General features: G+C 56.9%; 7 protein-coding genes across 7 annotated transcripts; 4 read left to right on the top strand and 3 right to left on the bottom strand.

Annotated features, from left to right (window-relative positions):
• Window positions 1–76: 76 nt before the first annotated feature.
• CC84DRAFT_1190709 (pre-rRNA-processing protein TSR2) lies at window positions 77–710 on the bottom strand (the record flags this gene model as incomplete). Its single annotated transcript, XM_018181133.1, has 2 exons — window positions 77–624; window positions 677–710. The coding sequence occupies 2 exons, from the start codon at window positions 708–710 to the stop codon at window positions 77–79; spliced, it is 582 nt and encodes a 193-aa protein (XP_018030232.1).
• An 877-nt stretch (window positions 711–1,587) lies between these two features.
• Window positions 1,588–2,811, top strand: CC84DRAFT_1155737 (uncharacterized protein; the record flags this gene model as incomplete). The annotated part of the gene is made up of 2 exons (XM_018176949.1): window positions 1,588–1,840; window positions 1,893–2,811. 2 exons carry the CDS (start codon window positions 1,588–1,590, stop codon window positions 2,783–2,785), a joined length of 1,146 nt encoding a protein of 381 aa, XP_018030231.1. The 3' UTR covers window positions 2,786–2,811.
• A 201-nt stretch (window positions 2,812–3,012) lies between these two features.
• Window positions 3,013–4,236, top strand: CC84DRAFT_1168782 (uncharacterized protein; the record flags this gene model as incomplete). Its single annotated transcript, XM_018179487.1, has 2 exons — window positions 3,013–3,555; window positions 3,640–4,236. Coding segments are annotated over exons 1-2 (727 nt in total), but the record flags the coding sequence as incomplete, so codon positions are not given.
• Window positions 4,237–4,584: 348 nt separating this feature from the next.
• Window positions 4,585–7,858, top strand: CC84DRAFT_1168780 (major facilitator superfamily transporter). Its single transcript, XM_018179486.1, has 16 exons — window positions 4,585–5,228; window positions 5,349–5,493; window positions 5,603–5,782; window positions 5,860–5,917; window positions 5,970–6,012; window positions 6,193–6,232; window positions 6,288–6,479; window positions 6,536–6,584; window positions 6,744–6,986; window positions 7,044–7,069; window positions 7,130–7,142; window positions 7,205–7,238; window positions 7,311–7,356; window positions 7,413–7,509; window positions 7,563–7,620; window positions 7,677–7,858. The coding sequence occupies exons 1-16, from the start codon at window positions 4,741–4,743 to the stop codon at window positions 7,741–7,743; spliced, it is 1,779 nt and encodes a 592-aa protein (XP_018030229.1). The 5' UTR covers window positions 4,585–4,740; the 3' UTR covers window positions 7,744–7,858.
• Window positions 7,859–9,361: 1,503 nt separating this feature from the next.
• CC84DRAFT_1190705 (uncharacterized protein) lies at window positions 9,362–11,582 on the top strand (the record flags this gene model as incomplete). The annotated part of the gene is made up of 3 exons (XM_018181132.1): window positions 9,362–9,602; window positions 9,692–11,499; window positions 11,553–11,582. The coding sequence occupies 3 exons, from the start codon at window positions 9,362–9,364 to the stop codon at window positions 11,580–11,582; spliced, it is 2,079 nt and encodes a 692-aa protein (XP_018030228.1).
• Window positions 11,583–12,238: 656 nt separating this feature from the next.
• CC84DRAFT_1103355 (riboflavin kinase) lies at window positions 12,239–13,000 on the bottom strand (the record flags this gene model as incomplete). The annotated part of the gene is made up of 2 exons (XM_018175008.1): window positions 12,239–12,906; window positions 12,955–13,000. The coding sequence occupies 2 exons, from the start codon at window positions 12,998–13,000 to the stop codon at window positions 12,239–12,241; spliced, it is 714 nt and encodes a 237-aa protein (XP_018030227.1).
• A 154-nt stretch (window positions 13,001–13,154) lies between these two features.
• CC84DRAFT_325357 (uncharacterized protein) lies at window positions 13,155–13,764 on the bottom strand. Its single transcript, XM_018185856.1, has one exon. The coding sequence runs from the start codon at window positions 13,672–13,674 to the stop codon at window positions 13,291–13,293; it is 384 nt and encodes a 127-aa protein (XP_018030226.1). The 5' UTR covers window positions 13,675–13,764; the 3' UTR covers window positions 13,155–13,290.
• Window positions 13,765–14,022: the final 258 nt, after the last annotated feature.

The raw sequence follows: 14,022 nt of genomic DNA, 5'->3' as shown, positions 1-14,022 counted from the left end.
GCTGTGCGATCGTAACATGTCATGGTGGTGAGCTTCTTGCCGTTCGTCTCTTGCATTGACCATTATTTCCAAGCCCTCACCTTCTCTTCTTCCCCACCACCTTGGTGAAGCCGTCTTCGTCCACCTCGGGCGCAGGCTTCTCCTTGGGCGGTGCCGCCGCAGCAGCAGGCGCATCCCCCATGACCTCATCTTCGTCGTCGTCGGTCTCGTCGTCGACGCTGTCCCACTCTCCTTCGTGCTCGACCTCGTTGACCTGCACACTGCCCGTGTTGACCTCTCTGCCTTTCCGGCTCTCCCAGCGCGCCTTCAACGCGTCCACGGTCGCGAAGTTGCCCTCGTGCACCTCGTTCTTGATGGCCAGTATGTCGCGCGCCACGCCCACCTCGGTTTCGTCCTCCAGGCGCACGCCGAATTCGTCCTCGAGGACCTGCAGCAGCATGACCTCGACGTCTTCTTGGTCGGTGGCGGGATTGGAAGCGAACAGGTCAGAGACGGCACCGGCGAGCCAGTCGCGCTTGTCCGAGGAGTCGGGCCCGCCCCATTGGTTCTGCACGGCGACGCTGAGGGTGGGCCAGTTGAAGAGCGTGTGCCAGATGCCAAGATCGAAGTTGGCCTGCGCCTGCTCTGCACAGTGTAAGCCGGGCCAGCGAAAGGTGGGAGGGGGGTCGCCGCGTACCAGAGAGCGCAGAGGATGCTTGTGTCGTGGCCATGACGAGTGCGATATGTGCGTTGGAGGCTGCACCTGCATTTCACACAACTTTTGGTGGCATGCTATCGATAAGGCGGGCGCTAGCCTCCCCTATGGCTGCTCCAGTGCTGCCGCATCTCACTAGCCTAGTCTCCGAGAAGGGTGCCCATCCCACACCCATTACCCGCTCATTAACAGAGGCATTTCTTCGGATCCTGTACTTGGCCCAGCCGGAATGGTAGCCACACTACATTCCAGCCCGCCTCGGAAGTGACATGTGGTAGTCCCTCGGAAAGCAGCCCACCGCTTACACCTCGCAGCAGCACCTTGAGCAAGTCGAGGCATCGTGTCGGTAATCTGCTGATTTAGCCAAGGATGTGAATCCGACACCATTCAAACTGATGCGCACACCGTAACGGCATCCGACGGGTCCCTCGCTGCGCCCAAGTGTGCTCCGCCTGTGGAGTTGTGGACGATGTTGAACCCGACGGCCTGAACCGTGGACCAGGTGAGGTGTCGGCATCTACCATGAAACACACGCGTGCACATGTCAATCTTTGCGGGTTCCCATCTCCTTTCCCAAACTGCAGCTTTATCCCGGGTGTCGTACGCGTCTCAGCATTCCTTCTTTATCGATATCAGAGCACTTCCTGTGTGACTTCCTGTGGTGACGGCATCACTGCCCCCCTCACGATTGCATTCCATCCCTTGTCAAGATCATCTATGGTCCGTCTTGCCAAACGACAGTATCCTTTCCCTGCCCAAGTCATCACCTTGCCCCAGTATCCGAGTGACGGTGCCACCCTAGAATATACGATATACAGGCCTCAGCACTCAGTTTTTGGCCTTTAGTTGTATGCCGTAGCTCTACGCAAGTGCGATTGAGATAACGTATCAGAATGCCATCGAAGGCACCAGAGAAAGAATCGGCTGGCTCGCTAGAGCAAGAAGTCCCAATCTCACCGCAGCTCCCACAGCGGCAAAAAGACTTACCGAGATGGGATCCTCGAAGCTGGAACCTGGTTACGTGGATCATGGCGGGTGTGGCAACTGCTGCAGTCGTAGTAGTAGCGGTGGTGGCAGGCGTGCTAGGCGCGAGGGCGAACGCCTACCCAAATTACTACAAAATGGAGTACACGTTGAAGGATACATGTTGGTTCTCCTTGCCTGACAAAAGTTCCTCGGATGCTAATAGAAGCATCAGACGCTGGAAGCTCGTTTTTTGATGACTTCGATTACTTTACAGGCTACGACCCGACGCATGGTTTCGTCCACTACGTCGATTCTGAAGGATCAAAACTACACAATCTTACAGAAAGAACATCGCCGGCACCGCCAAACTCGCTATCAAAGGATGGGACAGTGATCCTCCGTGTAGACGCGGAAGATAAGAACGCGACCACAGGTCGACGAAGCGTTCGTATCACGTCGAGGAAAACATACGACACAGGCCTTTTCATCTTTGATATTGTGCACACGCCCTACGGATGCGCGACCTGGCCTGCTCTATGGTTGACCGACCCCAACAACTGGCCGGACCACGGAGAGATCGACGTTGTAGAATCAGTCAACATGGGCGACACGGGGAACCAAATGACGCTCCACACAACGGACGGCTGCAAAATCGGAAAGCACAGGCGCAGGAAGCAGACGGGCAACGTTCTGGCATATGACTGCTGGAACGCAACAAATTACAACATTGGCTGTGGCGTCGCAGGACCCCCGTCCTCGTTCGGGCAGGCGTTCAATGCAAATGGAGGCGGTGTCTACGCACTCGACTTGCGCGTTGAAGGCATTCGCGTGTGGCTGTTCAACCGCACGTCGATCCCGTCAGACATCACTGAGCAGAAGCCTGATCCAACCACGTGGGGCAAAGCACTCGCTGATTTCCCTAATCTGGAATGCGACATTGGGAAGCATTTTGGGAACCTGTCGATAATTGCAAACATTGGTCTCTGCGGCGACTGGGCGGGCCAGAAGAGCATCTTCAATACTAATCCGATGTGTTCAGGGACGTGCAGCGATTATGTGGCGTACAAGGCGAAGGACTTTGAGCAGGCGTACTGGGAGTTTGGAGGGTTTTGGATCTATCAGTAAGGGGCATCGACGGCGGCGTCTAGGGTGTAAATTGCACGCGTACAGTAACAACAGTGTGCATTTGAACTTGGGAATTGATATGCAATTATTGTCTTTGTATTGTCTTGCCTCGACGTTGTGCCATGTAGCCGTGCCTCGGAATGCCAATTGCGTCCAAGCCTGGGGGGCGGGAGAGAAGTACCGACAGCTCCATCAAACGCCGAAGCGACGCGGTCCAAGCTCATGGCCATGGTAAAGTTTGGGCGCGCGCATCGCTGGGTTCCATTGCATTGCTCTCGACCATGAACACCATCGCACCGCCCCCGCAGCTCAAGAAACTCCCGCCCTCGAAGCGCTTCCTCGGCATCGCGCTTGGGTTGGCCGGCGCCGGCGCAACCAACCTGGCGCTCGGCTACGCAGGCTTCTCGTTTTACACGCGTAGCACCACCTTCGTGCCCTACGACACCACCCACGACGACCTTGCCACGCCTGTATTCAAGAAGCACAACCCCTTGGGCAACGCGCCCGTGTGCATTGACCATGCCGTCAAGACCATCCCGCTGGCAAAGCTGAAAGAGACGGACCAGAGCAAACTGACGACCGACTTCTGCCGGGGCGTGTGGAGCGGTCTGGGCTATGCCTACCAGCGGAGGTATCTGGAGAAGAAGTATCGCGCGCTCGAGAACCGCGAGGACCACCTGTGGGACCGACGGGAGCTGGCCGAAAGCGACTATGCCATCGGCACCAAGATAACCGACCACTTTGAGGTCGTCGAGCACACGCCAGAGAAGGTACGTTCTTGAATCCAAGCATGCGCCTGGTCAAGGTGACGGCATGGGGCAACTGGGTGAAGGCAGGGCTGATTGGGCTTCCAGGTCATCGTGCGATGCGGCGACTCCCCGCTAAACCAGGACCACCGCCCGAGCGACGGCCTGTTCTCGATGGAGGTCACGACCGACCAGGAGAAGCAGACGGCTACTTTTCACTTGAAAAGCGTGTTCGTCAACACCACGCCCGAGGGTAAGGGCGGCGAGCCACTGCCGTGGAGATTCCAGTTTGCGCACAGGCTGTACACCAAGTTATGGATGGAGACGGCCACTAGAAAGTTGCTGAAGTAAGCGGCAAGGATCCCTGATCCATGGGGACTGGGACACAAGGTGGCCGACGACATGCCGCAATATCATATAGATCGTGTATACAATTTCTGGGCTGATCGGAGAGGATGGAAGCAAGCGATGAATTCACGTACACTTGGACGCCATGTCCTTGAGATGTGATTGAAGCTTCATTCGACTTGGTAATTTGAAGCCTACTTCTGTACTTCAAAAGGTTTCTTATTTGTTTTTCGCTGTCGTCTCTCCGCCAGAGACCTAGGAACATATCCGACCTCTATTCAAAATCGTTATCTGATCCTTTCTTTCCTTGGCTCAGGAACATTTAAAAGCACTTACCCGTTCGTGTATACTAGCATTCATCCCATATGTCCTCTGAGATCCGAATTTTACACATGGCTCTGCACGCACCCCCCAGCCATCGTGGCCTAGCTCTTGCTGGGATAGCTTCAACGCCGGCAATCGTCAAGCGCTCGACGGCATGCGCCATCCCACTTTCACCTTTCGCGGGCGCTCCGCCAGAGAAGGGAGCGGAGATGAAGACTCGTCTTGCGCGATTCGTAATGCAATCGCTGCTTTCGAGAGCATATGAATGATGGCTTGCGATACTTGCGGTTTGCATGATCCGCGACAAGGATACATACTCATGATGACGACCAGCTTGGTCATCGATCAGGAACGCGACAGTCGCGCGAATTATCCCCGAGTGGGGCTTCAAACTAGTAGATTGGGATATTTCTAATCTACCTTGATAGTGTCAACGAAAACCGACAGCTACAGATAAATAAACCCAAGGTGAATTTGCGCCTGGCTAGAGGCTCGTCAGGTTAAGTTGAGTCGCCCCCCTGAGAGGTATTCGTCAAGATGGCGCACCAATCAAGACGAAGCTTGAATACGATGCGAACCGATGACGCATCATCGGGCAGGTCATCAACATGTTCAGAGAAGAGAGGGAATTTCTCAATTGCAGGTGATGAAGAGAATAAGATAGAGGGTAGCCTTCTGGGCGATCGCCTCGGACTCAGTCCAGAAGGTCGTGAAATCGAAGAAGAGGCAATCACCCGTTTTTCCACCGCCAACTCGATTCGCCCGGGGCTCTCCAAGACCCAGACCAACGCCAAAAGCCTGCGCAGCATCAGATCGCATCATTCACGCGCAGGGGCCGATGGCTACACCTTGAACGACGAAGACGAAAAGCCGAACAACTCCAGCGGTGCAACTGGAGAAGATGCCGCTGATCCGTATCTAGTCCGCTGGGAAGGAGGTGATGCAGATCCAATGAACCCTCGCAGCATGACGACGCTACGACGCTGGTGCATTGTGTTCATTGTGAGCGCAAGTTCCTTGTGCGTGTAAGTACCCACCCTAGTTCCCATCACATATTACAGCAGAAAAGTAATATAGGCTGTGGCTCTCCTGCACGGATGGACTGGGATTGGTCTCGATCGGACTAAGCTGAAATGGTTGCATAGGACATGTACGAGTTCGCTGTATACGTCGACGTATGGTCAGCTGATGCCAGAGTTTGGGACGAGTCGATTGGTATGCACACTTGGACTGAGCTTGTTCGTGGCTGGGCTTGGGACGGGCCCTATGATTTTGAGTCCCCTGTCAGAGGTTCGTAAATCCGCTCCAAGGAGAGGAGCGCGCTTGCCCTGCATACCGGGCTGAACGGCTCACTCCGCATCGCAGCTGCTTTACATGCTAACTGCGTGCGTGGCTACAGTTCTATGGTCGTCGGCCAATCTACATATGCTCATTTACCTTCTTCCTCATCTTCACCATTCCGTGCGCGTTTGCGCAGAATATCCAGACCATGCTCGTAGCACGCTTCCTCGACGGATTAGCGGGCAGTGCCTTCCTTTCTGTGGCTGGCGGCACTGTTGGAGACATGTTTGCGAAACACGTTAGTCTGGTCCTTCTCATCTGCAGCTTTCATGCAAGCTCCTTATGTGCCTAGTGCTAATGGCCGTTCATCTGTAGGAACTCTCGGCACCTATGATGGTCTATACTGCAAGCCCTTTCATCGGGCCCGAACTCGGTATGTCAAGCTGTCCAACTGGAACGTGCCATTCATTGACTCGTCCTCCTAGGTCCTCTCGTCGCTGGATTCATCGTGCAGAATACGACATGGAGGTAAGTGGAGCCGCGGTCATACCCTGGAGATCTTACATGCTTGGGCGCGACGAGTAGAGGCGCAACAATATCGAGCAATACCGATCTTAAGTGATCTGGCCAAGCATTCGGATACGCATGTCTTGCAGTCAATTAATTTGACGCGGACACCAAAAGAGCGGTGTGCTGACTTTTGGTTAGGTGGTGTTTCTACGTCTTGATGATTTGGTCTGCAGTCCAGGTGAGGCTTCAGATGCCCTGGGCTGGATTTATCATGCACACTAACACAGCTGCAGCTTGCATTGATAGTGCTTTTCGTGCCTGAGACATACCATCCGGTGCTTCTTCGTAACAAGGCGATTCGCCTACGAAAAGAAACCGGGAATCCAGATTGGATAGCACCGATAGAGAAGTTGTCACGGTCGATCATAAAGACGGTGTTGTGGTCATGCATCAGACCGTTTCAACTGCTGTTCTTCGAGCCAATGGTGGGTAGAAGCAGCTCGGCCAGGATATTGATTAGCGGACTAATGCCGTGCTGCAGTGCCTCAACCTTTGTATTCTCAGCGCGATATTGTTGGGAATTCTATACTGTAAGCAAGTCCTTGTTTTTGCGCTTCCATCTCATGTGACCTGGTACGACGGGCACCAACAGGTCGCTACACTCGGTGGGCGCTCCACGCTTAAGCATGTCTCAAGATGGCTCCTCGATCTGGACAAGCTACGTAGACTGACTGTACAACCTCGGCTAGTATTCTTTGGGGCCTTCCCTCTAGTCTTCCAGAACAATCACGGCTTCACGGTGTCGCAGACGGGGCTTTCCTTTCTCGGGCTCTTCGTGGGCATGCTGGCCGGGATCACAAGCGATCTGTTCTGGCGAAGGAGATACGACAGACTCGTACAGCGCAGCGAAGCGCAAGGGGGTGGGAGTGAACCAGAATTCCGGCTCCCCGCTACAGTATTCGGGGCCTTTTTGGTGCCCCTTTCGTTGTTCGGTAAGCTTTTACAGCCCTTTGAAGTCAAGACGACGTATTGATGGCAGTGCCATGCAGGGTTTGGGTGGACCACGTATGCCTGGGTGAGTAGCGAAGCGATAAATTGGCTTGAGATGAGTTGCTAATGACCTTGGCCCACGCAGGTGCACTGGATAGGTACGCAGCATGGCGCATGAATGTCGAGTCGTAATAATAGCTGATCATCTGTCGTGCCATAGTCCCCATTGTTTTCTCGGGCCTGTTTGGAACAGGGTGTGTATACCCCTTTTGGTTCATGCAGGTGTCATGAATAGACAAGTTGCTGACCGCTTTTCCCTGACATAGCGTCATCTGGGTCTTCTCTGGAGTGTTTACCTTCTTGGTCGAAGCTGTAGGTTGGCCGACATCGGCGGTAACTGGATCGAGGGCTGACAGGACCGATGAAAGTACCCGCTCTACGCTGCTTCAGCGCTCGCAGCCAACAGTTTTGCGCGCTCGTACTTTGCCGCGGCGTTTCCTCTGTTCGGTGTCCAGATGTACAACAGTGAGTTGAAACCAGGCAGCTACGATGAAAAGGCGGTCACTGATGGGGGAAAGATCTCGGCTACCAGTGGGCGACGACACTGCTGGCCTTCCTGGCCCTTGTCATGGCACCGTAAGAGCGAACCCAGCAGCTCGGTCATGGAACTGGCTAACCGCGGGGTATCACAGATTCCCAATCCTCTTCTTTCGATTCGGCAAGAGACTCAGGGGCAACAGTCGCTTCGCATCAGGATAGACATTTGGGGCAAGGCGGGAGAAGCATGTGGCGGATTCGAGTGGTGGAAAGGGCCTAATTATAGAGGAGGGTCGCACGGCATCTGCATGCCTCGAGTGTTTATTGAATGTGCAAGTTTTTTGTCTTTTCTGCGCCCACACGTGAGGCACCTGAGGCAGGGCGTCGGGGTCCTTGTGCAACGTGACTTGGGCGCCACGAGGGAAGCCACGCCAGGTTGGAGGTTGGAGGGAACACAGGACGGCGACGCGGCTGCGGATGACACAACTGGCGAGAGAGGGCGCCCGGGGCAAGGGAACGCAGTGGGCCGTGACGAGCGCGCACATGTCTCTCGCCAGTTTCGAGGGGGGCGTGTGGAATGGCGATGGACGGTCGCACAGGGCGTTGCGAGGTGGTCGAAAGCGAATGGGACGGTTGTGCCAAGCGGATGGGCATCCATTGCCATCATGCACGGCCGCAGATGGGTGCAGGACTGGGTTAGCCCGTCCGCGAGGGCATGAGAAGAGCACAGGTTGCTTTTGGAGGCCATGTGCCGGGGCGTGCGGGCGACGTTGACAGGTGCTCTGCTGTCTCAGGCCGTTGTCGCTGGCAGCGGGCGGCGGCGGGTTCGCATCGCGAAGCAGCTCGCCCGCTTGATGCGACGTGCTGGCGACGTTCGATCGCGCGTCTGATGGAGCGGCGGCCCAGGATGTGTCCCCGGGAATCCGAGGGACGGGTCGCCAATGGCACGGGGGCGCATGTACTGTGTATTCACGGTACAGCGCCAGGCGGATAGCCGAGGGCGAGGGCCAGGCCGGGGCTAGGCTGCGTGTTTTTGCAGGCATTGCGGGGATGCGCGCGCCGTCGTCGTCCTCACAGCACACGCACACGCTCGCTGGAAGCACCCGCCCGCACGACCGACCGCCCTCGAGCACCACGCACTCACACACACCCCCAGACGCGGAGAGCGCTGCTGCAGGAGCCCCGGCGCCCATCCACGCACCCACGCACCCACGCACCCACGCACCCACGCACCCACGCACCCCTCCATCCCGCGGCTGCCGTCGCCGCCCTCGCCCTCGACTCGCAAGCGCCGTCCCACGGCGTCGCGCACGCATCGACGCACCGCGCACCGCCGCGCTGCTCCCTCTGATCGCAGTGCCTGTGCGAAGCTCCTCCAGACGCCACGCCACCCCCGCCGCCGCGTGCAATGGCGCCGTGGTGAAGCGCGCAGAGCAGAGCCCCGCGGCGCCACGATGCGGCTGCGCGCCCGACAGCTCCCCGCGAGTCCACGGCCGTAGACGCCGTCGTCGCCTGCACTTTCTCCCTCGTCTCCCTCTCTCCCTGCCCAAGCCTGCTGCTGCCGCTGCTGCTGCGGGGCGCGCGGCCATTGGAGCGGCGCCCGTGTCACGGCAGCGCCCGTTCGAGCAAGCCAGCGCACGCGTGATCGCATTCGCGAAACACGCAGCTGGGACGTCGCCCGTGTGTGCCCGCCACGCATTGGCTGAGCCGCTTCCCTGGGACTGCTCTGACGGCTGCACGCTGAGAAAACGTGCGTCCTCACCACCGCAGACACCATTGGCCCACCATCCGTGCCCGCCGACGTGGTGCAAGTCCACCCCCAGAAGCAATATTAGACACCATGTCCTCCCCAGACCCAGAAGATGCATCGCCCTCGCCCGAGTACAGCGGCCCCGAAGGGAGCGACAGCGGCGACATCGACATGACGGCCGACCAGAAGGCGGACCCGCGCCCTGGCGACCATTCCCCAGAGACCAAGCCCAACGGCACCGTCAAGTCAAACGCAAAGGACCCAACGCGCCCCCGCCGCAAAAAGGCCCGCCGCGCCTGCTTTGCCTGCCAGCGTGCCCATCTGACCTGCGGTGAGTGATTGCCCCGGCATTGTTTGCCAGACTTGCATCTTGTCTCTTGACACCCACTCCCACCAAGACCCTGTGCTGAACCCCCCCAGGCGACGAGCGCCCGTGCCAGCGCTGTATCAAGCGCGGTCTGCAGGACCACTGTATGGATGGTGTGCGCAAGAAGGCAAAGTATCTTCACGATGCACCAGACGGGGCTCTCATGCCCGGCGTGGGCGGTCACTATCCCCACATGAACGGCAACCGTCCAGTCCCGGTCCCGGTTCCTGTTCATGACCAAGGAGCAGTGGCCGTGGCCCAGCAAGGAGCCTACTTCACCCAGGCGCCCTCTGCCACCTACTACACCCAGAATACTGCGCCAAATCAAGCTGTACCGGTGCAAGATCCAACTTACAGCAACCCACAGGCTCCAATATCGCCGCAGTACGCCCAGAACACACAGGCTGTAATGGCCGCTGCTCCTGCGCCTGTCTCCCAAGGCACACAGATGCAGCAGTTTGGTGGCCCTCTCTTCGATCCCAGTGATCCTGCCCTGTTCAATTTTGACATCTCAAGTCTGAACTTCGGAAACCATTACGGCGCATTGGAGCTTGGCATGCTCGGCCACATGTCGTCGGCCGCCATAGACGTGCCGACCAACGATAACCCTTTGAACCAGGCCGCACATGCGTATAATGGTCCAATGGGTTCTGGACCGTACGCTGAGAATCACGGCTTACCCGCCCATGTGTCGTTCGGTCCAGACGGCCTCCCGTCAGCCGAATGGCAGAATCCCCACTCGCGGCATGGTAGCCTACAGGTCCACACCCCAAACAACACACCTGTCACTATAGATCGGCACGACAGTCTCAATGGGCCCATGGCCTATGCAATCGGCCAAGGTGGACCTTCCAGCTTATCGAGCGCCAGCCCTGCATCCATGGATTACAACACAGGCTATGACAACGAGAACCCCATGTCTGCTGCGACTTTCTTTGCGAACGCGAACCAGTCGCAGTCGCGCGGCTCTCCAACAACGCATCGTGCACAACAGGAGAACCGTCCACCTGGAGGGCCACTGTACCAAATGCATCCCAATGCAGGACGAAAACGACAGTCTAAACTCATTTATGAGAAGGTCACCAAGCCTTACAACTACCCATCGGCGCATCACCGCTTGGTTGTCGCGTGCAGCAGAAGGTTCTCCAGGAAAAACCAGGATAGTGTTCGGACCTCTCTAGGTCTGTTCAGGCCTTCTTTGCTGATCAACGCTTCTCATCTCGATAGCGACGATCTCATTCATGCTGAGAAGAACCTGCAGCGCTCATTGATATCCATGCTCGAGTGTTTCGGCGAGGTGGGTACGCCATCTCTGATTGTGCGTCGCACGGGCGAAGTTGTGGGCACGAACAAAGAGTTTGAGATCTTGACCGGCTGGAAGAGAGAAGTCCTGCTAGGGACAGAACCCAACCTCAACGCAAACTTGGGTAGCAGTCAGCAGCGCTCCAACGAGAGCGGACTTTCTAGCCAAAGCAGCACCACGCCAACGCTACCAGGCCAAGAGCCTGAGGCGGGCCCGTATCCCGTCAATATTGTTGAACTCCTCGACGAGCCATCGGCGGTGGAATATCTGTCAGATTTTGCGAATCTTGCAACGGCGGATCCACTAGGCAGAGGCCACCGCCGTGTCAATTTCCTGCGCTACCAGACCAAAGAGGATCTGGCGCGTGAGGCAGAGCGACCGCGTGGAGCAAATGGCGATCGGCTCAAGCACGAGCCGCTGGTGAAACAGGAAGATGGCATCATCCACCGTGGAGAAGCGATGAAAAGCTTAGGCGCGCACAACGGGCTCATTGACAGCATGATCATGTGGCATATTAAGAGGGATAACTTCGATATGCCCATGCTAGTTGCTTTTCAGGTACGTCGTCACTGAGTGCGTCTTGATCGGCATTTCACTGACGTGGGTGATAGATTATGCCTGTGCTGAGCACAACACAGTAGCACCGTACGAAAGTATGCGAGAAGCGTAGACTTGCTGCATATTACGGCCGCGATCGAGGCTTTGAAAACAAAAGTGATACCCTCTCCCCACCCGGGGGACCCAAAAATTCTGTACTTGGCATGTTCATTCCTGGATGGTTCTGCCCGTTCACGCTGGATATTTTAGTTTTCTTTTCTTTGCAAGCATTGGCCATCATGTCCATGCCGGGCTTGGGTTGGCTGCATGGATCATGTCCTGGACAGGTTCTTTTTGGACACCGGGAACAGGTCCGCGGTTCGGCGCCATCACTCTCAGTTGTACCAGTACGCTGATGAGCTACCATGTCGTTTTCATGTTTTGCTATCGCACAGGGAATACCTACCAGCTGCTCTCGCGAAGCTCGCGTATGAGAAATCATGTCGGTTCGCGAGTGAGTAACACTTAGTCATATCGGACAATAGGCCCAGCATGGCTGGTTGGTGAGGCGAGTGGGTGTTTGGTGCACGAGGCGGGCGACAAAACGAACCTTGGAGGATTCAAGATAGACGAACCGAATCGCTTCATTGCTTCAAGTGTTCTTGTTTGGGTGACTGAAGATCTAATAGTATATGGCATGAGATGTCTAATTCGTGCAGTCGTAATCGTGACACGTCGTTGACCGCTCGAAGTCGTGTGCTCAGGGAATCATGTCGCTCTTGGCCAGCATTCCGCTCTGGCCCTCAGCCTCTCCCGTCTGCTTTTCCCCAGACAACCATTTATCTTGCTGCCACTGTTCGTAGGCGGGCCGCGCCAGGCTCCGCTGCGCGACACGAATGTCCTCTCTAATGTCCTCGACCAGGGCTTCCTTGGACACGTAGTCGTATTCTGGACGGATGTGGCCCAGGATGATGAGTGACAGGGTGGCGCCATAGAAGTCTTGGGCAAACGAGTGCAGGATGTGTATCTCGATGCTGCGCTGCGAGTTCTTGTAGTACGGGTTGTAGCCTATGCTCAGGACCGTCGGGTAGACCTTCGCTTCCTTGAGCCTGCCTGGAGTGATGGGGCGGCTTGGGGGTGCGGTGGCGGGCGTCTCCAGGTCAGCTACTGCGTGGTTGGAACTTCGCTCTGGTATCGCCGTGTCGCCTGTTGCGCTCGGCACGCTCCGCTCGGTGGTCAGGGCGGGTATCGTGCTATGGTCGAGCGATGCGTAGCCGTAGTAGATGCCCGATTCGAGGTCGTCGTGCCCGCCGATGCTGAGGCCCGTGAGCGGGATGTTGGCCGTAGGGATGCCGAGGTCTTTGGAGCCGCGCCCGAAGCCTTTGATGACGGGCCCACGCAGCTTGAGGGGGAACGGCGGTTGGACGGCTGCGCCCAGTCAGCATTGTGCGTACGCCATGATTTAGAGACGCGCACTGTCTGGCCCGGCGATGGCGTCGCGGGACGCGTTTGGGCGGCTCATGTCTGTCGCGTGCGTCTTGCTCTGTCCTGGGCCACGCGCAAGAGACCGAGGGTCACAGTCTGGGCGGCGTTGGTCAACGTGGGCGCCCTGGCGATGTCCGGGTAGTCGTCGATGGCGAGCTTCTCGTAACTTCCTGGAGCACGGCATGGTGGGGCGGATTCGGCGGGGCACAGAACGCCGACGCGCACGTCTTCGGGGCTCCGACTTCATGCACCCTCACCGAGCAAAACAAGTCACCAAGACATCTCCAGACGGTACCAATCGAAGACATTTCAATGATGTGCTACACTTCAGCGCAGTTCGTCGCGCCGGGCCCGGACAACGTCATCGTCTACTCCAGCCCGGCCTGCAGCGCACAATCTCTCATCTGTTTCCTCCACCAAGGCCTCACTGCCCACGCATCGTCTGCACCACAACACGTTTCCTGAATCGTACTTGGCCTTCACTTCCTTCAGCCTCTCGTAATGCCCGCCAAAGAACGCGTGTTGCCATTCTGGCTCGTAGCTGTCGGGTTCGTTCACGCAAGCGCCCGTCTCGGGCGACAGATCACGCAGCTTCTGCACCTCGACACTAACGTCGTGGTATACAGAGTCGATCAAAGGCGGTGCAATACCATCCTGCCACGCTTCGACCACAACTAACTGTGTGAGGGTGTTCCGCCAAGCTGGATTCATCGGTACTGTAGAAGGGTAGTACGAAGGCACTTTTTGGAGAGGCTATCGTGTGCCCTGGAGATTCGGGTTGCCGAATACACCGTACGTATGTAAGCGCACGCTATTCGGCCATGTTCGAAACATCACCAGGGCTGAAGCGCGAAACTCACATTTGGTTGAGAGACATTCGAGCTGGGTCCAATGGCAGAGAGCACTGTCGTGGTTGCCTTTGCATCCTTCAAGTTTTTCGGAGCAACCACGACGCAAAGGCAGAACCGCCACTTGCAACCTGCTCGTTCGTTGCAATACCATATGCTTCGAGAAATGTATTCGCTAGTGCGATTTCGGAAGTGTGCTGGAAGAGGTGCG

The sequence above is a fragment of the Paraphaeosphaeria sporulosa genome (genome assembly GCF_001642045.1).
Source record: "Paraphaeosphaeria sporulosa strain AP3s5-JAC2a unplaced genomic scaffold CC84scaffold_13, whole genome shotgun sequence".
Lineage (NCBI taxonomy): Eukaryota > Fungi > Ascomycota > Dothideomycetes > Pleosporales > Didymosphaeriaceae > Paraphaeosphaeria > Paraphaeosphaeria sporulosa.
This window is presented reverse-complemented; position numbering and strand designations above follow the sequence as displayed.

Excerpts from the sequence above, each read along its gene's own strand:
- CC84DRAFT_1168780 (XM_018179486.1), top strand. The coding sequence starts at position 4,741 with ATGGCGCACCAATCAAGACGAAGCTTGAATACGATGCGAACCGATGAC. Across the intron at positions 6,233-6,287 it reads TGATTTGGTCTGCAGTCCAG|CTTGCATTGATAGTGCTTTT; the intron begins GTGAGGCTTCAG and ends ACACAGCTGCAG. Across the intron at positions 7,239-7,310 it reads TCGGGCCTGTTTGGAACAGG|CGTCATCTGGGTCTTCTCTG; the intron begins GTGTGTATACCC and ends TCCCTGACATAG.
- CC84DRAFT_325357 (XM_018185856.1), bottom strand. The coding sequence starts at position 13,674 with ATGAATCCAGCTTGGCGGAACACCCTCACACAGTTAGTTGTGGTCGAA.